General features: G+C 58.8%; 1 protein-coding gene across 3 annotated transcripts in view; it reads right to left on the bottom strand.

The window, feature by feature from the left end:
* Positions 1-24999, bottom strand: part of HNRNPM (heterogeneous nuclear ribonucleoprotein M) — a 31055-nt gene that overhangs the window by 5675 nt on the left and 381 nt on the right. For 2 of the 3 annotated variants that reach the window (XM_040990393.1, XM_040990394.1), the window contains exons 2-12: positions 19109-19281; positions 11944-11996; positions 11059-11066; positions 10874-10967; positions 8862-9053; positions 8056-8209; positions 6906-6955; positions 6212-6272; positions 2669-2770; positions 1486-1530; positions 1080-1157 (exon numbers count right to left, since the gene is read on the bottom strand). In XM_040990393.1, the coding sequence (XP_040846327.1) occupies positions 1080-1157; positions 1486-1530; positions 2669-2770; positions 6212-6272; positions 6906-6955; positions 8056-8209; positions 8862-9053; positions 10874-10967; positions 11059-11066; positions 11944-11996; positions 19109-19281 (1010 nt within the window). The remainder of the gene's footprint in view (positions 1-1079; positions 1158-1485; positions 1531-2668; positions 2771-6211; positions 6273-6905; positions 6956-8055; positions 8210-8861; positions 9054-10873; positions 10968-11058; positions 11067-11943; positions 11997-19108; positions 19282-24999) is intronic. The other variant, XM_040990395.1, reaches the window with a different exon arrangement.

Genomic DNA, 24999 nt, shown 5'->3' with positions numbered 1-24999 from the left:
GCGTGTCCCTGGCTCCCCTCTGCCAGCTTCCTCACCACCCACGAGCTGCAGGCAAGCCTGACAGTCTCCATGGCCCTTCATGGCCATCCTGGGCGGCACGCCCATCTCCTGCCCACAGATCGCCAAGGCTCGTGATTCTGTATGGTGCACAAATGGTGTTATAAATATCTAAATGGCAGTTGCCCCCCCCCCAAAAGGTTTTCACACTGCCCGCCCACTCCCTACGCACCAGCACAAAGAAATGCTTTCCAATGCCTTGGAGAGCTAGTCTGTTTTTTTTTTTTGCTTAAGATTTCTGTCTGTTCTATTTTCACACGGCACATTACAGTAAACCCACGTGCCCGATGACATCCCATCCCGGGAGTACGCATTTACAGCAGCCGCCTTTGCAGAGGTCGGGGTGGGAGTCAGCCAGCGCGCGGAGGACTCCCCAGAGGAGGCGCGCTGCTGCCATCGCCGCTGCCGCTGTGCGAGGCCAAGGGGAAGGACCGCAGCGGGACCAAGAGCCAGGCTCGGGGACCAGCCTGGGTTCACGACCTAGCACGCCCACGCACCGGCCACGGGGCCTCAGGCAAGTCACCCCGCGCCTCTGGGTCTGCAGCACCTACAGGCCATGCGGGTTTTTGCAAGGCCTCAACGAAACACGCCGTCATCAGCAAATTTCTTTAAAAGGCCGGGAGCGCTGGAAGAAGGCTCAGGCCCATAAAAAATCCGCATTGCGTCAATGAGACGACTCAAAGACACTGCTGTTTGTACCGATACAAGCTCCGCGGTCACCAGGGCCAGCAGACGCCCAGGAAGGCACCCAACACCCGTGGGGACCACAGGGAAGGCGACACGCCACAGGTGCCCACGGGCTTCGCAGCGCTCAAGGCCGCAGCCTCCCATTTCCGTTGGGACAGCGACCGGGGAGACCCAGAGCATGGTCACTTCGGGCTTGTCGGGACCTGGTGAGGCTCAGCTTCGGAAACGTTTAAGGTGATTCGAACCCCAGTGAGCTGGCAGGAACAGCGCACAAGGAACGCGCGAAGGCCAGGTCAGCCTGCGGCCTGGCGCCGGCGGGGAAACGCGAGCCTTACCGTTGATCCTGCCCACGTTCATCCCAGATCCGAAGCGCCCTATATTTTCCATGCCACCGCCGAAGGGGCCCTCCATGGCTGCAAGAGAGAAACACACGCCAACTTGAGCATCGCCCGAGCAGGGCACGGGGCACTGAGCCAGGACAAGGAGAAGGCTGACCGGGCTCAAGGGGCTTTGGCGGATAGAAGGCTGCTGCCCTGCTTTCTAAACCCTCTACGAAAGCCGACGTGATCCACCCCGAGAGAAGGAAAAAAAAAAAAGGGGCCCAGGGACAGTGGCTCGCCCGAGGTCACAGTGCCAGATGCTGCTGGGGACCAGGGTGAGGAGTTCATGCAGGGCTCAGAGGGGCAGAGGGACCACACCCCAAGGGGACTGTATCCGTACTTCATGTTTAAAAGTTCTTACCTCCCATTTTATTTATTCCAAATCCTATGCCTTCCATTCCCATTCCTTAAAAAGAGGGGGGGGAGGAAAAATCAATGCAAACTCAAATTACGTCGAGGCAAGTTAACATCGAAACTTCCAGACTCTCGGGCCACTACCCCATGGCCAGCCCAGCCCCCCTCCCGCGGGCTCCCGACAATACTTTGACCAACAACCACCCTCCCAGCCCGTGCCATTCACCACACCCCTAAATCCACCCCTCACCATACTCCTCCCCCCCATCCCTTTCCAGCACTCCCAAAAACCCCACTTCACAAGCCATCACACGTATCAGTCCCTAAAACACCACCCTCCCACCCTCATTACCTCCGCACAATCCCTCCCCCCTCTCCCTACCCTCTATCACCACACCTCTCCTCTTTAAATACTCAACCCCTCACAAACCCTCCCTCCTCCATTTTATCCCCCCTCTTATCCCCATACTCCCTCCATCACACTTTCTATACCCTCACATGTATTCCTTTCCTTTCCTTCATTCCTTACCCTTCACTTCTTACCTGACCCTCTCCTCACCCATTCACTTCTTTCCTATTCAGTTTCTCTCTTTCCCTCCCTCTTTCCTACACCCTTTCCCTTTTCTCCTCCCTCTTATATTCCATAGATGGGAACGGACTCCGGCAGCGGCTTGGGATGCCTCGGGACCCAGAAACCAAACTGTGAGAAGGGAGGCTTGGTCTCCAGAGGTCATAGCCCTTGTCTTCTCGGGGGAACTGCCCCGTCTTCCCTGGGGAATCCCGCCAGCTGGACGGTCGCCCCGCAATGCTGCCCCTGTGCCCTTTATAGGGAGCCCAGGGGGACTGGGCACAGGCACACAGCACTGCTGGGTCCTGAGGTCAGGAGGCCTGCAGCCGTTACCACTGGCTGGCACTGTGGCCTTGGCCAACAACTACCCCCGGCTTGTCCTTCATCCGCTGGCGTGAGCATCTTAGCTCAGCAGGCCGCCCTGAGGACCCCCATGAAAAGACACACAATGCCTTTTCTGCTCGGGAACAACCAAACGCTGCCTTACGGAGACGAAGTGAAGACGGCCAGAGGGGGATTTCAGTTAAACCTTTATCCCACGGGCACTGCTCAAGGCTCCGCTGCTCCCATCACTCCCACCCGTCCCCCGGAGCCTGCCCGCCACGGGGCCCGTGGGTCTCACCTGCAGGCCCGAGGTTCCCCATGCCAATGCCTTTGTTCAGGTGATTGGCATCAATGGGCTGCCCTCCTGGTCCCAACCCCATGCCGATACCGCCGAGGCCATCTGCAACGAAAACAGTGCGTCACAAGCGTAGCCTGGGCAGGAGGAGTTACCAGAGTGCCCGGCTCCAGGTCCGAAGTGGAGGCCCCGGGGCCAGCTTGCCACCCCAAGCAGGCAGCAGCACTGGCTTCAGAGCCCAGCGCCCAGGACCACTCCCCACGGGTAGCCCCACTCTGGGGGTATCCAGGAGTGAATCAGCACAACTCCGTTGTTACTTAAACACAGAGGCCCACAGGGTTGGTCACTCGGTGCTAAGGCACCGTCTCTCATGTGCAACCACAGATGCAAGTGTGTGACACACACGTACACAAGCGCAGCTAAGCACACCAACCTACACAAGAGCCCTGAGGGCCGGGGGTCAAGGCACGATGGGTAAAGTCACCACCAGCCGCGCTGCCACCCCGCACAAGGGCCAGTTCACATCCCGGCTGCACCGACCAAGGGGACAGAGGACAAACTGCAACAAGGCACATGCAACAAGAGCTGTGCCACAGGGGCCAGCACACTAAGCCACCGCCTGCAGCGCAGGCAGCCCACAGGGCTGCGGGTTCGAATCCTGGCTGCTCCACTTCAGATCCAGCTCCCTGCCAACGTGCCGGGGAAAGCCGCAGCAGATGGCTCCAAGTGCTTGGGCCCCTGCACCCACGTGGGAGGCCCAGGTGCAGCTCCCGGCTCCCGGCTTCAGATCAGCCCAGCTCTGGGCGTTGCAGCCATTTGGAGGCGTCAACAGGGGACAGAAGATCTCTCTGCCCCTCCCCCTCTTTCTCTGTAACTCTGCCTTTCAAATAATATCCCTGTTTTTAACTGCACGGCAACAGCAAGGGATCACCAAGGCTACACACTCCCCGAAGGCCTGGAGCCTTTTGAAGCCAACCCTCGGAACTATGCTCGGGGACCAAGGCACCCCAGACAGCCAACAAGGGCCTGGGCCCAGGTCGGGGGAAGCAGGTGGGGGAGGGGGGCTTGTGTTACGGAAAATCATCGCCGTGACAACGTGCTTGAGAAACAGCTGTTAGGATGCGGATGTGGAAAGACGGTCCTTCTCTTAACAGATGACCTATCTCCTTGCTCTTCAAGTCCCTGGCGTGGTCGCCCGGCGTGGTAGCCTAGCAGCTAAAGTCCTCAGCTTGCACACGCCAGGATCTCGTACGGGTGCTGCTTCACGTCCTGGTGACCCCGCTTCCCTTCCAGCTCCCTGCTTTGGCCTGGTCTGAAAGTAGTCGAGGACGGCCCGAAGCCTTGGGACCCTGGGAGACCCCAGAAGCTCCTGGCTCCGGATTGGCTCAGCTCCAGCCATTGTGGTCATTTGGGGAGTGAGTCAATGGATGGAAGATCTTCCCTGTCTCTCCTCCTCTCTATATCCGACTTTCGGATTAAAAAAAAAAAAAAAGTAAATCTCAAAAAAGTCCCTGGGTCCCCTGGACACCTCCCTCTTGTCAAGAGCGCCAGTTAGCTGCCGCAATCCCGCCAGCCTGGGCTGACTCCTCCCATCCTGCTCCGCAGGGCCTGCCATAAGCTGCTGACTCCGACCTCGACGCACCTGCTGGCCCTGCAGCCCCTTCTCCCTGCCGGCGTGGGGTCCTCCCTGCTGCAGCACGGAGCTCTCCCACCTACCACCCCCAGGCTTCAGGCAGCCCTCCCTGCACCCCGACCCCTCCCCCAAGCCACACTCACGGGAGTGCGCCCAGGCTCCAACCTGCAGCCACACCTGCCTCGCCTTTGCCTCGGCATGCACCAAACACTGCCCCAAGCCACATTTCTACCTGCAGCACGCTGCCACGAGCCGCTTTCTTCCCACGCCCCGGAAACACTGGCCGGCAGGGGCCCCTAGGCCAAACCACCCTGCTAACACTTGCACCCTATCTCAGGCTTGGCTGGAGTCCCTGCAACTGCGATTCCAAGTGCCAGCAAGGCTGCAGAAGGTGGGCCAAAGGCGGAAGAAACCAGCATGGAGTCTCTGCTCCCAGCCTTGGCCGGGCAAAATGTTGCAGCCATTCGGAGTCAACCAGATGGAAAACCGTCTCTCTCTGTCAAGTAACCAGAGCTGTGGCACACACAGATTAAACAACTGCCTCCGACACTGACCCTCCACTGTAGCACTGTTCGGGGCAGGCTGCTCCGCCTCTGGTCCAGGCCCACCCCCCAGCCGCCCGTGCATGCTCTGGTCACCCACGCCGGAGATCCAGACAGAGCTTCTGGCTCCTGGACCCGACCTGGCCCAGCCCCGGCTGCTGCAGCCGTTTGGACAGTGACCCAGTCATAGGAAGACGGCTGGCATTCTGCCTTTCTAACCAGTCACCTTTAAAACAAGAAAAACAATACCCATCCTCACTGGCAGTTACTCTCTGCTTCATTTTCCGGGGTGCCAGCAACCACTCCCCTACCGTTTTTCACCTTTGAGATGTGTGCATTCTCTGCATTTTCACGAGTGAGCAGGTGTCCACTTCCTCGCTCCCTGCTCCTCTTTACCCCCCTGCCCGCGTCAGCTGGCCGCTTCAGCTTCCCGGCTACTCCAAGGCGTGCTGTTGCGGACACCGACGCGGAGCGGTGGCGTGCAGACCTACTTCATTCTCGGGGAGTGCACGGGCAGGGCAACGCTGGCGCACACAGTCCCAACAACCTCCTGGAAGCTCAGGGCAGGCGGTTCCCGTGCCCTTCACAGCTGCCGGGTCTTCGTGCCCAACTGTACCTCCAACACATGGCAGCCACTTCGTGTCCTAACCCGCACGCTCCTCAAATTGTGAATCTGCCTAGCTCCTCTCTCTCTCTCTCTCTCTCTCTCTCTCTCTCTCTCTCTCTCTCTCTCTCTCGGCCACTGCAGCCATCTGGGGAATGTACCTGCACATGCATTCTTTCTCTCTTGTCTTTCCCTCCCCAGCTCTCTCAAATAAACACATGAATACACCCGTGGGGGAAAATGCATTTACTTGCAGGGCCAAGATACAGGAAGAGGGAGAGAGACAGTTCCTCTGCTCATTTCTCACCCTGTAACATCTACCAAACAGAAACTGGTCAAGGGCTGGGCCCGGCGCTAGCCAGTGGGTGTCCCGGCAGCCCCACTTCCTCCATCCAGCTCCCTGCCTGTGGCCTGGGAAAGCAGTGGAGGACGGCCCAAAGCCTTGGGACCCTGCACCCGCATGGGAGACCCGGAAGAAGCTCCTGGCTTCGAATTGGCTCATCTCTAGCTCTTGCGCTCACTTGGGGGAGTGAACCGGCGGACGGAAGATCTTCCTCTCTGTCTTTCCTCCTCTCTGTATATCTGACTTTCTAATAAAATAAAAATAAATCTCTAATAAGTAAGTAAGTAAATAAATAAATGAATGAAAACTGGCCAAGGGGACTGCAGCTCACCCGGATATAGTAACAAGTACAACTCGTCCCTGGTTTTGTTTTGGGTAACTCCACTCAATGCAAACCCTCAGCCACAAGCATCGCGACACTTACGGGGCAGCTGCTGTGGTCGCTCCGGAGGGAAGAAATCTCCCTTTGGCAAGGCCCGCTCGTCCTGTAAGACAAAGAACAAACATCTTGGTATCCACCGCGGCCCTGGGGTCAACGGTGAAAGATGCAACACGCACCCCCCGCAACACGGGTCCGGGTTACGCAGACGCTCGCCCCACAGCCCAGCAGCACGCTGGGGCCAAGGTGAAGGGCAGAGACAAAGCATTCCCGTGCCTCCAGCTCGGGAGGGGGTGGGGGGCACAGCTGCAAGGCCGCAGGAGATGCTCCCAGGCTCCTTTGCGCTCGTGCGCGCCCAGCACACATGCAACACGCCGAGCGGAATGCTTAAAGCAAGACGTCTCTTGGAGGGCTGCGTCCTAGCTGGACCGTCCCCAGCGTGTTTTAGTCATGTGCGTGGGCTGTTCTCTGCAGCGTGGCAGGGCTGATGGCTATGTCGTGACACTGAGAAAACGGAGCCCAAGACTTCCTAGGGGCGGGCTGGCTGGAGCCGTCACGTGGCACTGCCTCCAGCACCCCCGTTGGCAGCAGCCACGGGGGATTTCGGTCTCCAACAGGCTCGACACACTAACTCGTACAGGAAGGTGCCAGCCCCCGTGCTCAGTGCACACTTCTGGTCACACGCACGCTCCCATGAGGCCCGAGTACACCACGCAAAGAGGGACCCTAGCAAACTTACCATTTTGACGTGCATCGGTCTATCAAAGAGCAGCTGGCCATTAAACATAGCTGATATCATAATTAAGGCTATACTTCTTGCAATCAAAACATGCGCAGTGAGAGAAAACAAGGGACGAGGAGCAAGAGGGAGGCAGAGAAACCGGGGAGGTCAAGCAGCATTCCCACGGCTACCAGTGCCCGGCGGGCGGCCGGGGGCCATCTGGACCCTTGGTACATCATTTGTGGCCCAGTACCAGGGCATAGCGGGCTGTGGCCCTAGCATCCCACATGTGGGTGCTGAGCCATGCCCTGGGAAAGCAGTGGAGGGGGGCTCTCAGCTCTCTGGGGCTCCTGCGCTCAGGGAGAGCCAGAGGAAGCCCCTGGCTCCTGCACTGCCCCAGCTCTGTCTGCTGTGGATGGCTGTCTGAGGGACAGGCCAGCAGACAGAGGATCTCTCTGTTCTTGGCTCAGTAACCTGTTTCTCAAAAAAAAAAAAAAAAAAAAAAATACAGCCTGGAACAGATCTGTTGAACCCAGAGTCACACCTGTAGTTAGTTGCCTGCAGGGTCAGCCCAGGCCCTTCCAAGGCCTTCCACCGCCCACAGGCCGCACAGTCTGCAGCTGGGTATCCCATCCACCCTCCTGAGCATGGGCAGGGTGCTCCTGTGCCCCATGAGCTGGGTGTCCCATCCACCCTCCTGAGCAGGGGCAGGGTGCTCGGGTGCCCAAGGAGCTGGGTGTCCCATCCACCCTACCCTCCTGAGCAGGGGCAGGGTGCTCATGTGCCCCATGAGCTGGGTGTCCCAGCCACGCGGGGTACTCAGCGCTCTCCCCAGCACTGGGGGCCCCCCCAAGCTGAAGGACTCTCCACTCCGGGACCACGCGGGCTCAGCAGGCCCATCTCCCTCCGGTCACAACTCTCTGGAAAGCTTCACCGCCGGGCGCATGTGCACACATTCTGCCCCAGCCTTTACTGTACGCAGTGTAGCTGCGTGAACCTCCGGAGCCCACAGCGACATGCCCCCTCGGAGCAGAGAGAGAGAGAGAGAGAGAGAGAGAGAGAGAGAGAGAGGCCGCCGCCCGGTCACCTCTCGCTCACACACACCTGCCACTCACAGACAGCGCTCGGGGACCACTGTGCACCCCGAGGGGACCCCTGAGAAGGATACAGATGGCTTGCACGGCCTCGATCGACTGTTCAAAAGTCACAGTGCCTATGCCACGACTTTTTCCATCTTTGTCCTCCAGAATGTCCGCTCGGACCACCACACCAGCCATGCTAAACACCTCCTTCAGTTTCTTCCAGCCAACTTTATAATCCAGCTGATGGAGAGAAGGGGGGGCACGGGAGCAGGGGTGAGGGGGAGAGACACACCATCACGTAAACATGTGACCAGACAACGTCAGGCAGTTTAACACACGTGAGTCGGAGAGGCTCCGGTCAGAAACGAACCTTAGGGGACATGGGCACAAACGCCAATCAACTGCAGAGCTTCTCAAACAGGACCCAGTCACCTGCCACCACTGCCACCACTGCCACTTTGTACTGCCCCGGCCTCTCCTTGCACTTCACAGCACTGGGACTTCCCAGGCATCAGCAGGCTTCTCCGCTGGGCGTTTACCCCTCTCTCTCTCTCTCTCCCTCACTCACACACCCCTCTCTTCTACAACGCACTCCCTGGGGAGGCAGTGTGCATTCCCCCTCACTCACACGCCCAGGGAAGCAGCTCTCTGGCCCGGCCCGGCTTCCCTGCACCCCGACTGTGCGAGCCAGATCCCCGAGAACAGGGGCTCAGCCGACTACGCAGGCTCACACCCGCCAAGCAAGGCCGCCCAAGGCTGACTCTCGAGGCCATCAGGACCACCGCGGGCCCTCCGAGGAAGCCCTCCTCTCCATCGGCAGTACGGTCCTCTCTGACAAGACCCCCTTTCGGGTGCTCAATTCCTACCACCGGCCGTGTTTCCAGTTACTTACATTTGCTACAAATACTGTGCTTCCAAGTCTTCCAGCCTGCAATGCATGGATAATCTCATTTGGGATGTTGGGATTATTTAGGATACTGGGTGGGATAGGAATCACTCCTGGGCCACCAGGTCCCATACCCATCCCACCAGTCGTAGCCATCACCTTTTGCATTGCTCTCCTGGCATGTTCACCATCAGGGTCCTAGAACAAGCACAGAACCGTTACATTTAACTGAGCCAGGGGCGGGCACCTAACACATGCTTGCTAACCCTCACTGGCCTCCAAGCCCCGGACTGTGAGCGACTGTGCCGAAAGCTTGTCACCAACGTGGCGGCAGCGAGAGAAAGAGAGAGAGAGAGAGAATGAACCGAACTGACTCAGAAGCACCCCAGTGAGGGAGGAGGGGAGAAAGGAGCGCGGAAAACGCGGTGCTGCTCACGCGCTCAGCTCCATCAGTGAGAGAAGCCCACCGGCTGTCCTCCGGTGCAACTTCCCCAGCTCTGGCAGAACTCAACGGGCTGGGGTCATTTCTACAAAGCCCACCAACGACCCTTCCAGAGTTGGACTCTTCCAGACTCTTCCACAGTTCTAGGTGCCCCCGGGGCCCCCGCTGCTCCAAGCGCGTTAGGTGCTGGCCTCGTGCAGACAGCTCGGAGCAGGGCAACAGCACGGGAACAGTGGCATGGAGCTCGGCCGCAACACAGCTTGGGCCATCCCTGCCCTGTCACTGGCCAACCTCGGGGGCGCGGGGGCGGGGGGCGAGGGGGTCTCCTCTCCGAGTGCTCAGCCTAGTCAGCTTCCTCCCCAAAAAAGAGGGGGCAGAAAGAGGTCACAGGTCACCCCATCACTGCACCCGCCCCCGGCAGACACCCTCTCCCCATGCAAGGAGGAGACAAAGAGATTTGGCTCAGATCAGATGCGAGAGGATTTGAGCAAAAACAAACTCACCCCACACCACCCCGCACCCCGGGGTGGGGCATCCCGTCTGGCGGCCAGGACACCCACGGCCCACAGCAGAGTACCTGGCTTCCACTCTGGGCTCCAGCTTCTGACTCCAGCTTCCTGCTAACGCAGCGCCCGGGAGGGGGGCAGCGGACGAGGGCTCAACAACTCGGGGCCCCTGCCGCCAGCGAGAAGCTACGGACTGAGTGCCTGGCACCCCCTCCCAGCCTGGCCCGGCCCCGGCAGGCACTGGGGGACCGAACGAGGGGGCAGAGGCTTTTTCTGGATCTCTCCCTCTCCGTCTCCCAGCAAACCAAGAGAAACCTTTTTCATTACAAAACGATGATGCAGCAGAGAGGGGCCTGGACACAACTGTGCAGTCCCCCAGTTCCGGGGCCGGCGCTGTGGCCTAGGAGGTTAAGCCTCTACCTCCAGGTGTCAGCGTCCCAAATGGACACCGGTTCACAGTCCCAGCTGTTCCCCCCTCTATCCCAGCTCCCTCCGAGTGCGCCCGGGAAAAGGGGCAAACGATGTCCCAATCACTTGAGCCCCTGCGCCCACACAGGAAACCTGAAATCAGCCACTGGCAGCCATTTGGGAAGAAAACCAGCCAATGGGAGATCTTTCTGTTCCCTCTCTCTATGCCGGACTGCCTTCCAAAGATGAATCTTCACACAAACTCAAACCACGGGCTCTGTCCCAGTGCCCCCAGGCCTAAGGGTCCTTGCCCCCGGGGCTGCTCGAATCTGCGGACACACAGCCAGGACCCGCAGCGTCTGGTCCTCACTGTCAGCGGGAACCACGAAAGGTCCTGCGTCGCACAAGGCAGCTTAAAGCCGCACCCTGTCACGGGACCGTCCTCACCACGCTGACCCAGCGCCCTGCTCCTGTACCAGGGAAGCCCACATGGGCCGGCCAGGGATGGGAGCTCCTGGCTCCTGGCAGAGATGAGGCGAGTGGACCAGCAGCTCTCTCCGCGCTCTGGCTCTGCCTTTCAACCAACGAATCAACCAAGCAGCAGGGGCACGGGGAGGGGGGGGGACGGTGGGGCGCGGTGCCCGGGGGAGCCCCCAGCTTACTTCTTTGACCTTCAGCGGCCGTCCGCTCAGACTATGCTTGTTCAGGACTTCGGCGGCTTTTTTCATACTCTCTTCCAGCTTGAACTCCACAACACTACGGAGAGTCAAAGGGGGACAAGGGTGAGAACAGTCCCATGCGCCCCCCCAAGGCTCCAATGCCACCAAGGAACTTGGGAGATACTTACGCACAGCCCTTCCGGCGGGGAGGGAGCCACAGGCCAGGCAGAAGAGCATGGAAGGAGGTGCGGGAGGGAAAAAAAAAAAAAAAAGAAAAGAAAAAAGTAAGTACCAGTGATGGCCGTGCCAACAAATCCAAATTACGATTCATGTCTCCAGGTTTTTGCACAGTCATCCCTTCTAAGGGGCGGCTGAGAGAGGTGCCCCGCCTGGCCCTCCTCTGGCCCGCTGCACGCGGCCAGCCCTGCCCTACAGCTGACGCCAGCAGGAGCAGACTGCAACTCGGGGTCTCCAGGAAATCACACACAACTGCGGCTCCGCTGCCCTCGGGACTCCATCAGCTCCTGAGCATGCGCCTCTGAGAGCCATGCCTTCCGCAACTTAACGCTCGCCCTCCTGACTGCTCTGAACCTACGAGGCCAATCTTTTGGGGGAGGGGGAAGCGTTCGGCTTTGGAACGCTCGGTTTACAATTTACAAGGGCACAAGGGCAACTCTGCAGCAGCTTTGCTTCGCACAACTTTCAAATTCAGCGAACCACCACGAGTGACATTGTCTAGACGAGAACACACGTTTTACGCTGAGTCTACCACCGCTAAGATTCCATGCATGACTCACGCACAGCCAAATTCCTCTGTTAACAAAAAAACGCAATGCTCCTGTTGGTTCCCAGTTGTCCAAATTGGGCATCCCAACAGACTCCCGACCAGCTCTTTGCCCAGCCGTTGGGAAAAGCGGGCCTCCCGCTGCCAAACCCCCTCCCGCCGACCGTTGGCCACAATCAGACACAGCGACTGGACTGGAACGGGAGCGCTCTGGCCGCCTTCCTGAGGCACGGTAAACATTTGTGGCAAGTAGGAAAATCCACAGGAGAAGTTCTCTCAAGACACTTACCCTTGACTTTCCTTCCGCGTCCATTAAGAGCTCCACGTACGTTACCTCACCAACTACAAATCAGTTTCCAGACGACACATACACCAAGGGAGAAAAGCCAAGAAAACAATGGCAATTTAGAACAATCGTCAGCAACCGTGTATGGAGCCTCTGCCTTTCTAAACAAGCCCAGGAACACTCCATATTCCCTAAGCCGGCCGACTAGGCATGACAGCTGTGCGCTAAAGCAGGTGAGAGAGCTCCGTGGCCACAGGTCTCGGTCTTCCTCCCACCACACACACAAGCTGCTTCCACACCGTTCCAGAGCCTCTCCCCTGTCCGGAAGGCTCCTTCCTGCATGACTCGAGGCAATCCAAATCTCCAGGAAACCAGTCTGCCAAGCACGGCCTGGGAGGGGGACGATGGGGGGGGAGGGGGGCAGCGTGCACAGGCCTCGCTGCTGCTGCACCCACGCACGCGGGGGGCACGCGCACGCAGGGAGCCGAGCGCTCCGAGCTGATCCCTTCAAAGTGGGCCTGGGAGGTGAGCGGGCTGGAGCCCAGACACGCTGCACGCAAAGGAGGCCGCAGGGAGGACGGGACGGGGTCAGCCTCGTGGGGCGCCACGCTCCATTCAATGGCATCGTCTCCATCTCGAGATGCACGCCCCCCCCCCCATTTGAAAGCGAACAGGCGCTTCCTGCCCTGCGCACGGAGGCGGCAGGGGAATCTGAACAGCAACAAAAGCGGGGGCGGCCGGCCAGCCGTGTTCTCGCCGCTTCCCTAACCTCTCCAGAATCGGACAAGTTCAATTTCAGGGTCCCGGCTGCGCGAAGCAGTCCAAATCCACGCGAGCGTTCTGTCTGCTCCAAAGGAAGGGAACCAAGGCGCTGCTGAAGTGCCCGCAGATTTTCCTTGAGATTTGGATTGCCAGCTCATGACCACCATGACACGATGTCAGACTCCACCAAGACCACCACCACAGTGGCTGCTGAACTTGAACATGGCGCCAGAACACAGACCCTCAGAAAGCTTTAAAGCCTGCACAAGTCCATCAAGGGCTACAATTTGCACGGGTGTCCTTTTCCTTTCTTTCTTTTTTTTTTTTTTCCCCCTCCAGGACCACTCGGGCCACATTAACGCCTCCGCTGGTTCAGGAGAGCTTTAGCAGTCCAAGGAGAAAATCCCCCCACTTGGGGCCTTGGCGAGCCCTGCCCATGTCCAACTCCTCCGCCCGGACTTGAACGTCAACCGGAACAATTCTAGATTAATTCAGCAAGGAAAGGCTTGTGTGAAAAAGGAAAAGGCTACCGAGCTCGTTTCACAAATCCAACGGCCATGCTCAAGGACATCGCAGGGTCGGCACAGGGCTGCGGGCCAGAGGGGCCCCCTCCCCCGGTGCATGGCAGTCTACAGCCCTGCCTTCTCGCCCTTGCCGGGGCGTTCCAGAACCAACCCCTGCACAGCGGGGAGGGCTGCCGCGGCCTCAGCCTTGGGGTGCGGTCTCCGGTAGGGGTGGGACGGGGAGGGACACAGAAGCCAAGTCGCCAAGGCCGCACTCGGGGGGGGGGGGGGGGGGCCATTTTCAACAGCAGCAGCCACTGAAGGACCTCCAGTCCTTGCCTCCAATCCGATGAACATGTCTGGTACCACCGAGGTTGACAAGAGACCCCCCGATGGACGACCTCGCCACCTAGTGACAGCCCTAATATCTGAGAACAGATGAACTACGCTACGGTGTCAAGACACCAACACTGGGGGGGGGGGGGTGTCTAAGCCGTGTCCAGCAAGGTACTTCAAGCAGAAAGCTGTTCTTGCAACCTAGAGAACAAATCCAAACCGAGCTTTTTTTTTTGTCCATAAGTCATTTTCATGAGATACCTGGTTGCGAAACGGAGTGCTTTTCCACGGAGCAGGCCAGCGCTGGCACCCAAAGGCAGTCTCTCGCACCAGAAACCCCGTTTATAAAAATGGCCCTTCTTCCTTGCTCCGAGAGGCTGCCTGCTCCGGCGTGAGGCGTGCTGTCCCCCGCTCCCCCAGGCCTCCGCACCAATCCGCCACGCTCCCCTCTGCACCCGCAGCTCCCCAGCTGCTGCGGGCCACTCCCCGACAGGAAGCGGAGCGCGGAGAGGTGCCCCAGCTCTGCCATCCGCACACCCAGCAGCAAGACTGAAAGAAAAAACGTTGTCAACCAACTAGCCTGGTCACTTTCCACAAACGAGCCCGAGCCGATCAGAGCTGGCATGGGCGACAGTCTGCCAACAGCACCAGCCTCCGCCAAGGAACTGGCAAGTGCCCGCTCGCTGGCTGCCCCTTCTACGCTGCAATGGAACCCGTGGAGTCCCAAGAGGAAGCTGCTAAGACAAACCCCACGGCAGCTGGCAACAGGAAAATACTGGGATGGAAGGCCAGAGAGAGGCTTGGAGACCGTTAACACCGAATGTCACCACCCACGTTCATGGCAGTGGCGTCCCCAAGCAGCGTTCACCACCACTGACGGTCACGATGGACAAGCGAGACGGACAAGACCGTGTGTGGTCTGGAACACCCTGGAACAAACTGTGTCACAACCACCACCTCTGCGCTACCATGTATTCTTCCAGTCTGACACACACGGACACAGCGCCCTCAACGGAGCTGTGCTCTCCCGAGGGCTCCTACGTGCTTGAAGCCTGTAACGGTGGCGGGAGGGCACGGCGTGATGCTGCGTCTTTCACCTCTTACCGGTTCTAGAAGGCAGGCACACTTAACAATCGGGAAAATAGAAAAGACGACTCGAAACATGGTAAACTTGGCAGCGGGACCAGTGAGGAGAGCTGCCCAGTCACCCCCGTCTCCCGGTCCACGGCAGAGCACGAGTGTGGCCGCTCCACAGTGGCTCTCCCACAGGCTCGCTGCAGCCGAGCCTCCAGGCGCTGGCGGGGAACACCAGGTCCAGTTCCGCCTGCTCCACTTCGGATCCAGCTCCCTGCTAATACGCCTGAAACACCCCCCAACCTCCCCCCACCATACACACACAGAGCAGAGGACCAAGCCAGCTGCCTGGGCCCCTGCCCCCTCGTGCGAGCCTGGGAAGCAGCTCCTGGCTTCAGCTTGTCATAACCCTGCGAGCTGTGACTATTTAGGAAGCAAACCAGCAGATGGAAGATGTGTGATGGGGTGTGTGTGTGTGTGTGTGTGTGTTGAGCTTTCAAATAAACAACAAATCTTGGGGGGGGGGGAAAAAAATTCACATATGAAAGTTCTACCACCTCAACACTTTCCAAAGCCAGTGGATGTCTTAACAAAGCCAGGACGGGTGGGCTAAGGAGGCATTGCCTCTCCTGGCTGCATACCCCAAGGTGCCCATCTAAGGGAGGGGGAGAGGGGGAGGGGGGCTGGCTTCCTGCTGGCCACGCAGCCTCTGGGGCCTTCAAATGACACACTGAGCCCTAGCCGAAGGACCACCGTGCTCGGGTTAACACTGCTGCTAACCTTGGGACTGATTTGAGCAGACCTAGAGAGCCCTGACCTTCCTTGCGTCCTCACCCTGGGCTCCCTGTGCACTCGCTTCCAGCCGCCCCTGGTCGAGGATGCGGCCCAGAGGGACGGTCCCCCCCAGGCCACAGGACCGCAGCATCTCAAGCTAACACAGCACAACGCTACTCAAGGGGCCTCACACCTCCTGGGGTCCCCAGCAAACTGCCCCGTGCCCAGGTTCTTAGGATCACACATCTCTGCCACATGATCAACCGTTAGAGGTCACTTCAAATCTGGTCTGGCAATTTCACATCTGCCATTTTATCTTTCCCTCCAATCCAGCCAGTCTTCCATGTTCACAGCAGCTGCTTGTTCGGTATGCCTCTTCCACGTAAAAGCAAGGGCCATGCAGTCCTCCTCCGTGCTCCATCAGGACCAGGGCAGGGGGGAGTGGGGAAGGGCCATGGAGACCTGCTCCTCCTCCGTGCTCCATCAGGACCAGGGCAGGGGGGAGTGGGGAAGGGCCATGGAGACCTGCTCCTCCTCCGTGCTCCATCAGGACCAGGGCAGGGGGGAGTGGGGAAGGGCCATGGAGACCTGCTCCTCCGTGCTCCATCAGGACCAGGGCAGGGGGGAGTGGGGAAGGGCCATGGAGACCTGCTCCTCCGTGCTCCATCAGGACCAGGGCAGGGGGGAGTGGGGAAGGGCCATGGAGACCTGCTCCTCCGTGCTCCATCAGGACCAGGACGGGGGCCGGGGGGGTAGGGGAAGGGCAGCTGCTCTGTGAGTGGGCTGTGCCCAACAGCAGCTGGGCTGCCCACACTACGAAACAAAGCTCTCCATCAGCTCCCCCTTTAAATGAGCAACACCGCATCCCAGCACGGGAATGGCACGCTCGAGGGACCCGTTAGTTCGCGTGTCTGATGAGTAACAGTTCCCAAATGCTCAGGAGAGCAGCGCCTGTCCACCCAGGGCATGGGGGCCGTGGCGGGGTGGGGGGAGCACCACGGAGCCACGCTCTGCCCCCTCAAAGCTGCCCGGGGCCTGAGGGCCGGCAGCCAGCCACTGCAGCTGGCACAGTGGGCGCTCGGTCTCCCCCGTGCCTGCAGGACCCCAGCAGCCTTCTCTGCCGCAGTGGCCATCACCCTTATTTGGGGACTAATATTTTAGGGTGTCAAGTGCCGGCTACTACCTTTTTTTCCCCCTGCAAACAAAACACAACACAACACAACAACAAACTAAATCTGTGCGGCAGAGCTCAAGAGTTCCGATTTTACACTTATTTTTTTTTTGGCCTACTAAGACACGAATAAAAATGCATTCTTTAAGCCTCGTAACAAAAAAGAATACTTCATCAAGAGTCATGTGCATATAAACACAGCAAATTATTATCTTATGGACTTCACGTCCTTTCACATGACCATTAAAAAGCACATTTGCGGGCCCGGCGCGGTGGCGCAGTGGTTAAGGTCCTCGCCTTGCACGCCCGGGATCCCATATGGGCACCGGTTCTAATCCCGGCTGCTCCACTTCCCTTCCAGCTCCCTGCCTGTGGCCTGGGAAAGCAGTGAAGGATGGCCCAAAGCTTTGGGACCCTGCACCTGCGTGGGAGACCCGGAAGAGGCTCCTGGCTTCGGATCAACATAGGATCGGCCGTTGCGCTCACTTGGGGAGTGAATCATTGGACGGAAGATCTTCCTCTCTGACTCTCCTCTCTGTATATCCGCCTTTCCAATAAAAAAATAATAAAAATAAATCTTTAAAAAAAAAAAAAAGCACATTTGCTACCCCGCTCATGAACCACTCGGCCCACGGTCCTCCACTGCTGGTGATTTCAATGAACGGAAGAGTGACTGGCCAGTTACGGGGGGGGGGGGGGGGGTTCAAAACAAGAACACTGCAAAAACTGTATTTTCTTTAAATGACAGATTTCCTGCACATCTGTAATTCTAAATGACACCACCAAAAAAAAAAAAAAAACCAGACAGCAGGGGCTGCGCCCGGCCGTTCGGAGCAGTGTGCAGGGGGGCCGGACACACCATCAGGCTGGCCCCACACTTAGCCAGGAGAGTGCACGGAGGTGAGCCGCTTGTATATGCAGCGAAACACCCTGGCTGCTGCTGCTGCTGCGAGCAGGAACGCCCCAGAGCCGCCTGACCCACGGGCTGCCCAGCCAGGGCCACCTACTGGACCCCTGACATCCCACAACTGCTTCACACACAGCTAGGGAAGGGGACAAAAAGGGGGGTGGGGGGGCTGCCATCACCTACAGGATTCTAACAAGTGCGCTGTCAAAGCCACCGCATCCCTGGTGCTTGGAACTACCGTTACCTTAGGAACTATGGAAATAGCCACATCACCAAGAACACCAAGCTGTGGGGGGGGCAACCTCGAATGCGGATCCGCACGCGACCCGACAGCACACCGGAAGAGATGCTAAGCTGTCAGGAAGCAGCAGGCCCAAGGACCAGGACCTCTGCGTCTGCGCGGCCCCGGGCAGCGCCCTGCACACCCCGAGACACGGCACTCCTGCCCCAGCAGCCCCAGGCCGTGAAGGCAGGCCCAGCAACCTCGCGGCCGGCCGTGTTACCTGGACAAGGACCACACCCCCGTGACTCAAGACGGAGGGGTGCGCGGTGCCTCGTGCTTCTGGCCATCCATCCATCACCTCAAGGACCACCCCCTCTCCCCGCCACGCCCCGTGCGGGCAGCACCAGCACACGCACCCCACCGGCCGGCCCAAGCGGCAGCTCGGGCCCTGAAATGGGAGTCGCTTCACAAATCAAAGCCCACATCGCTCCTCGCCTGAGTGTTCCAGAAACCAAAGCCTGTCTTGTCAGTCCCTCACAGATGCCAGGGAAGGGGCACGGGACTCCCGCCGCACCCCCCTTGCCAGCCAAGGCAGGAGGGCAAGGTATTGGGCCATCTACAGCTTGGTCTAGCCCAAGGCCTTGAGAGCCAGCAGCAGCGGGGACATGAAGTCAGGAGAGAGAGAGAGAGAGAGAGAGAGAGAGAGAGAGAGAGACAGACACAGGAGAGCAGGAGTGAGGGCAGTGAAGGAGAGGACCCCCGTGGGGCGCATGAGGCGCGCTGGGTGGTACCCCGGCTCTCCTGGTTCAGCGGAGCTCGCCCTGTCCTGGGCTGCTGGGTAGGGGGTTCCGGGCCGTGACAATGTGCCACCTTAAGGCACCCCGTTACAGAGCAGACACCTCGTTCTGAGCTCTCTCTGTATCTCCCGGAAGGGGAGGAGGAGGTCTCGCAGCTTATGTGTACCAGCCCACGTTTTAGCGCTGGGCATCCGAGCAGCACGTGGTCCAGCTACCACGTTTTCATTTAAAAACCACCTTCCTGCTAGAAGCAAAGCCTGGTCTTGCCTTACTCCATTTTTGAAGAGGAGGAAGGGAGAAAGCAGAACACCCTCCCCATGGAGGGTGAAGAATTTACTGAGTTTCCTTGGGTGGGCAGTGGGGGGCGGTGGGGTCTCTCCTCGAGCCTGCTCACAAGCTTCTTATCAATCACGGGATGCAGCGCGATCATGGCAGGCCAAAGGCCCACGCGACCACCCCGCACGACACACAGGGGCGCCGTCACAGAGCTGGCCTGGGCAGAGGGGCTCGGGACGGAGGCCTTCCCGGGGAACAGCTTTCCACCGCCAGGTGACCAGGGGCTCGGCCAACGGAAGAGACGACACGGCCACCTCGCCCGACTCGGCCACCCGGAGCCATTACCTTTTTCTTTCACCAGGTCTTTGAGGGACTGCCACTTCACGTCGAAAGGGATGTTGGTGATGAAGGCTCGGTATCTCCTGGAGGGGTTGCCGTACGGCTCGAAGCGGTTGCCTCCCCTCCTCATGGGTTTCTCCTTCCTCTTCTCGTTCGCAGCCGCCGGTCGCTCGCCTTCGCTGCATTCGAGACAAGGGGCAGAGCGTCCGCGCGTCAACACGGCAGCAAAGTCGGGAGGCCGTTTGCGGGGCGCCCCGGCCAAGCGCTCCTCCCAGCCCCGAGCACCCCGGATGGGACACGCGGACCCCGTCTGTGACGCAGAGGGGCACGAGGCCCACTGGAGGCCTAAGGCGCGCTCAGCCCGAGACAGAAGCAGGGAAACAAAGGGGAATGGAACACGGGCTGGGCCCAATCAATGCCAGCTTTACAGATAAAAACACCATTCCTTTTACTCTTTTTTTTTAAAATACTTATTTCTAATGGAAATGCAATGTATTTATACAGAGAGGAGGAGGAGAGACGGAGAGAAACACCTTCCACCTGCTGGTTCGCTCTGCAAGTGGCTGCAATGGCCAGAGCAGAGCCGATCTGAAGCCAGGAACCTTGCATGCACCGGAATCCCAAAGGGGCACCGGTTCGTGTCCCGGCTGCTCCACTTCCCATCCAGCTCCCTGCCTGCGGCCTGGGAAAGCAGTGGAGGACGGCCCGAAGCCTTGGGACCCTGCACCCGCGTGGGAGACCCGGAGGATGGGTCCTGGTTTTAAAGAAGAAAACGCACAGGCCCACAGCACCAGACACCAGCTTGGACGCCCACGTATGTGGGTCGAGTCTCAAATTCAACCCGGGCAACAAGGAAGTACAATGGGACCCGAGGAGGAGCAGCTGGGAGAGCAGTGGCCTCCTGGCCAGGGGCCGAGCCCGCACTTCCCCTGGCGGGGTCCTGCCCGCTCCGAGAACACGTGCCACCCAAAAGACAGACAGCGGCAGAGTTGGGGATCCACGGCCCGCCCCGGCCCCCCCGCCAATCAAAAGCCAGGACAGTAAAATTAACCACTGATAAAACGACCCTGATTGAAACGGCTGACGCGTGCTTTAAAACCTGCTTCTCTTCCTCTCCTGAGAAACAGGTAATTACATTCAAACAGCAGATTTCTTTGACTTTCCCTTTGTGTCAAATTTGGCAATTGTTTGTAGTTTCCAAAGTCCCTTGGTCTCCAGACTGGAGACTCAATGTCCCAGGGCTGCCAGGTGGGATTCCAGGGAACAAATTTATTTTTTTAGAGATTTATCTTTATTACAAAGTCAGATATACAGAGAGGAGGAGAGACAGAGAGAGGAAGATTTTCTGTCTGATGATTCACTCCCCGAGTGACTACAATGGCTGGAGCTGCTCCGATCCGAAGCCAGGAGCCAGGAGCTTCTTCCAGGTCTCCCACGCGGGTGCAGGGTCCCCAAGGCTTTGGACCGTCCTCCACTGCTTTCCCAGGCCACAAGCAGGGAGCTGGATGGCAAGTGGAGCAGCCGGGATTAGAACTGGCGCCCATATGGGATCCCGGGCGCATTCTAAGCAACGACTCTAGCCGCTAGGCTACCGCATTGGGTCCCAGAGAAGGAATCTTAATATGTTACACCACAACACACAAGCTTCCCTTCCCACTGGGGGGCAGACACGGGGTGCCCGCCACTGCCACTCTCAGGTTCCCACAATTCAGTCCACTCCAATTCCCGATGACTTGCGTGGGCTGATGACGAAAGGGAACTTACAGGGGTCAGGGGTCACGATGCTCTGGGAACACTCTGCACCAACGTCTGCTGAACAGGACCTGGCTGGGGACACACCTCTCACCCCTCCTTGGAACATGACCGGGACAGTGTTAATTAAAACTCAAGCGGCTTAGGTCATGATATCAACATCATGGGCCACCGTGGGGTTCACGGAGGGAAACGCATTTTAATACCATTGGTTTCTAGGAAATCGTCAATATTTTCATCTTTACACAAAGACTAAAAAAACCAAAAAGATTCAGTTATTTGAAAGGCAGAATGGGGCCCAGCGCAGTGGCCTAGTGGATCGATCAAGTCCTTGCTTTGAACGCGCTGGGATCCCATATGGGCGCTGGTTCTAATCCCGGCTGCTCCACTTCCCATCCAGCTCCCTGCCTGTGGCCTGGGAAAGCAGTGGAGGACGGCCCAAAGTCTTGGGACCCTGCACCTGCTTGGGAGACCCTGAAGAAGCTCCTGGCTCCTGGCCTCAGATCGGAGCAGCTCCAGCCAAGCCAAGCCAAGCCAAGCAGGAAGACAGAGGGACCTGCCACAGTCTCCATGCTGGTCTCCCCCAGCCAGGGGGGCAGGGGTGCCAGCTCACAGGCCACCTGCTGCCAGGGGCACCAACACGAGGCTGGACGGCACGTGGAGGAACGGAACAGCTGCATCTGAAGCCACAGCTAACGTGCTCATCACCACGCCCCCAGCATCGGCCTTCAGGTCCGTATTTTAAAGGCTATTCTGACTCAGAGACACTGAGCCGCTCCTGCTCTCTCAGGCATCAGTTCCAACAAGCAAGAAGAGTTAGAGCCACTGCAGAGAAGCAAACGGCTAGCCCGTACTCTGCCGATGCAAAGCGGCCAGGCATAAACCACCGGGCCAGCGCTGTGGCTTCGCGGGGCAAGTCACCCACACAGCCCTGGCAGTCCTCGTGGGACTGCTTCTGGCCCCAGCTGCCCCACTTACGACCCGAGTGGCTGCTAATGCATCTGCGAGAACGCCGCAAAGTGGTCCAGGGCTTGGGGCCTTGCACCCACGTGGGAGATCCAGAAGAAGCTGGCTTCAGACCGCGTGCAGCCGTGCCAAGATTTCCATCGGCTATCTTGAGGCCGAACACGGTGGCTCCTCTAAGCCAGCAGGGAACGCGTGCAGCAAGGCTTCCGCCCTGGGCTCCTCGTGCCCCTGGCGTGCCCGGGGCGGCCCGTCGCACAGCCCCTGGCGTGCACACGGCTCCAGAACTGAGTGACTCTTTCCCTCCCGCTTCTCCAACGCTGGACTACCACCCAAACTCCTGAACTTGGAACTCACTGCCCACCGGTCGGTCTGTCTCTCTCTCTCTCTCTCTCCTTCTTAAATCCCTGGGCTCACTCTATTTGTTTTTGAAAAGCACAGCAGGGCCTGGCGCGGTGGCGCAGTGCTTAAGGTCCTCGCCTTGCACGCCCGGGATCTCATAGGGGCACCGGTTCTAATCCCGGCAGCCCCGCTTCCCATCCAGCTCCCTGCTTGTGGCCTGGGAAAGCAGTGGAGGACGGCCCAAAGCTTTGGGACCCTGCACCCGCGTGGGAGACCCGGAAGAGGCTCCTGGCTTCGGATCGACATAGCATCGGCTGTTGCGCTCACTTGGGGAGTGAATCATCGGACGGAAGATCTTCCTCTCTGTCTCTCCTCTCTGTATATCCGCCTTTCCAATAAAAAAAAAAAATAATAAAAAAATAAACCTAAAAAAAAAAAGAAAAGCACAGCAACAGAGGTCTTCCCTCTGCTGGTTCACGCTCCTAAAACACACTGGCCAGAGCTGGAGCGGGCTGAAGCCAAGCCCAACCTGCACATGCGCGACAGCGGCAAGCTCTGGGTCATTCTCTAAGGCCCACAGGCCTCCAGGCTTGTAGCAGAACCTGGGGCTTTGAATACAATCCTGCTACTGCATCTTGCCCTCCTGGAGCAGGACATCCCCACCCCAACAGGTGCGGGAAGAGGAGCAGCTCTATGCTCCCAATCTAGCAATTGTGTTTTTTTTTAAGATTTATTTATTTTTATTACAAAGTCAGATCTACAGAGAGGAGGAGAGACACAGAGAGGAAGATCTTCTGTCCGATGATTCACTCCCCAAGTGACCACAACAACCGGTGCTGCGCCAATCCAAAGCCAGGAGCCAGGAATTTCGTCCAGGTCTCCCACGCGCAGGTGCAGGGTCCCAAGGCTTTGGGCCGTCCTCCACTGCTTTCCCAGGCCACAGGCAGGGAGCTGGATGGGAAGTAGAGCAGCCGGGATTAGAATTGGCGCCCATATGGGATCCCGGCGCATAAAGGCAAGGACTTTAGCCGCTAGGCCACGCCGCCGGGCCCAATCTAGCAATTTCTATCACAGTATAATTTATCAGTCTTCCTTCTGCACAGATTTCTAAAGCCCTTTCCTTCAGCGGCCAACATCAAGGCTCGACTAGCTAATCCTCAGCCTGCCAGCATCCCACACAGGCACTGGTTCGAGTCCCGGCTGCTCCACCTCTGCCTGCGTTCCCTGCTCGTGGCCTGGGAAAGCAGTGGCGGATGGAGGGTGGCCCAGGGCTTCGGGACCTTGTACCCATATGGGAGACCCAGAAGAGGCTCCTGGCCTTGAATCAGCTCGGCTCTGGCCGTGGCGGACATTTCAGGAGTGAACCAGCAGGTGGAAGATCAATTTTTCTGTCCTTCTCTCTGCGAATCTGCCTTTCCAATGAAAAAAATAAATAAGTTAAAAAAGAAGAAAAAAAAACACTTCCCCCTAACAGAACCAAGTGCTTCCGCTGGTCCTACAAGAAACGATACCCGTGCCACGGGCTGCCATAAGCATCCTTTTTGCCCAGTCTGCAGGTTCCTCCAACACGGGCTCCGTCAACCCTAACTCGGGCCCTTCACACGGCAATGGTCAAACGAGTCAGGAAGTGACCGTGTAAAAACAGAGGGTGGCAATTTTGCTGTAACCTGTCGCTCACCCAGCAGGCCCTAGTCGCCCTGCATCCCGCCTCCACGGCATACCCCAAGGGCCCCCTGGAAACCCACCCAGGCTCCCCAGGAAAGGCAGGGCAGGAAGCTAGAGCCAACCCAGCCCAGCCCAGCCCAGGCCTGGCCGGGGCAGGGGGGCGGGGTTCAGCGGTCAAGTCCTGGGGCTCACTAATCCTCCAGCCGGGATTTCTGAGTTTCTGAGCTTCAGTAACTACGACACTAGTTCCTTTCCATCCCGGAGAAGGCGGGTGGGGGGTGAGGGGGGGGGGATGGCGGAATCTGGAATTCCCTCCACATCTGTAGTCATCCAAACAGCAGGAGAACGTGGCGAAGGTAAAAATCACGGGAGAAGGTTGGCACAGACAGGGGGGCAGCTGCGCAACGCGGGCGAGGAACCCACGCCATTGACACCATGCACTCGGGGATGGGGGAAGCGGTGCCACGTTCACGATGCAAAGCCAAAAACACGTGTGTATGTGTGTGTGTGTGTGTGTGTGTATGCCAACGCAACCCGTGCCCCTGTGCCAGGGCAGCTCTCTAATGACTGTCATCAGGCAGGGTGCGGAGCGGGGGAAAGAGGGTTTTAAACCAAGAACCGCAGGCGGAGATGGGGACGGGAAAAGCTCGAGAAGAAGGCGGAGGGGGGGGGACCCCGTCTTGCAGGACGAGGGCCATGCAAGCAGCTGCCCCCCACTCCCCCGCCGTGCCCACCGACAACCCCACCCAGCCAGCCAGCCGCCCCTCGCGACCCTGCCCCCCGGGTACCGTTTACCGGGACCTGACCGCGCGCAGGGCCCTCCCCACCCCCACCACTGCACGAGTCGGGAAACTGAGGCTCCGGCCCGAGCCGGGTCCTGGGGTTTTAGGAGATGGGGTGGGAGATAGGTGGGGAGGGGGGAGTCCCCTGGGGTCGCCCGCATCTCCTCCTCCTCGCCCCCCGACCCGACCTCGGACGCCTGCAGCGTTTGCAGAATGGCCGAGCCGCCGGGACTCCAGCCTGCTGCAAAGCAGGAGGAGTGCAGGAAAAAAATAAAATAAAATAACGAGAATGGGGAACCGCACTCAGGGAAAGGCACCCCACTCAGCACCCCCCCCCCGGCAGGCCCTAAGCGAGAAAACAAACAAACAAAAAGCCGAGCCCGGAGCCGCGCA

The sequence above is a fragment of the Ochotona curzoniae genome, unplaced genomic scaffold (assembly GCF_017591425.1).
Source record: "Ochotona curzoniae isolate NIBS_2020 unplaced genomic scaffold, NIBS_Ocur_1.0 contig_605, whole genome shotgun sequence".
Classification (NCBI taxonomy): Eukaryota; Metazoa; Chordata; class Mammalia; order Lagomorpha; family Ochotonidae; genus Ochotona; species Ochotona curzoniae.
The sequence above is the reverse complement of the archived record's forward strand: the minus strand, read 5'-3'. Positions and strand labels throughout refer to the sequence as shown.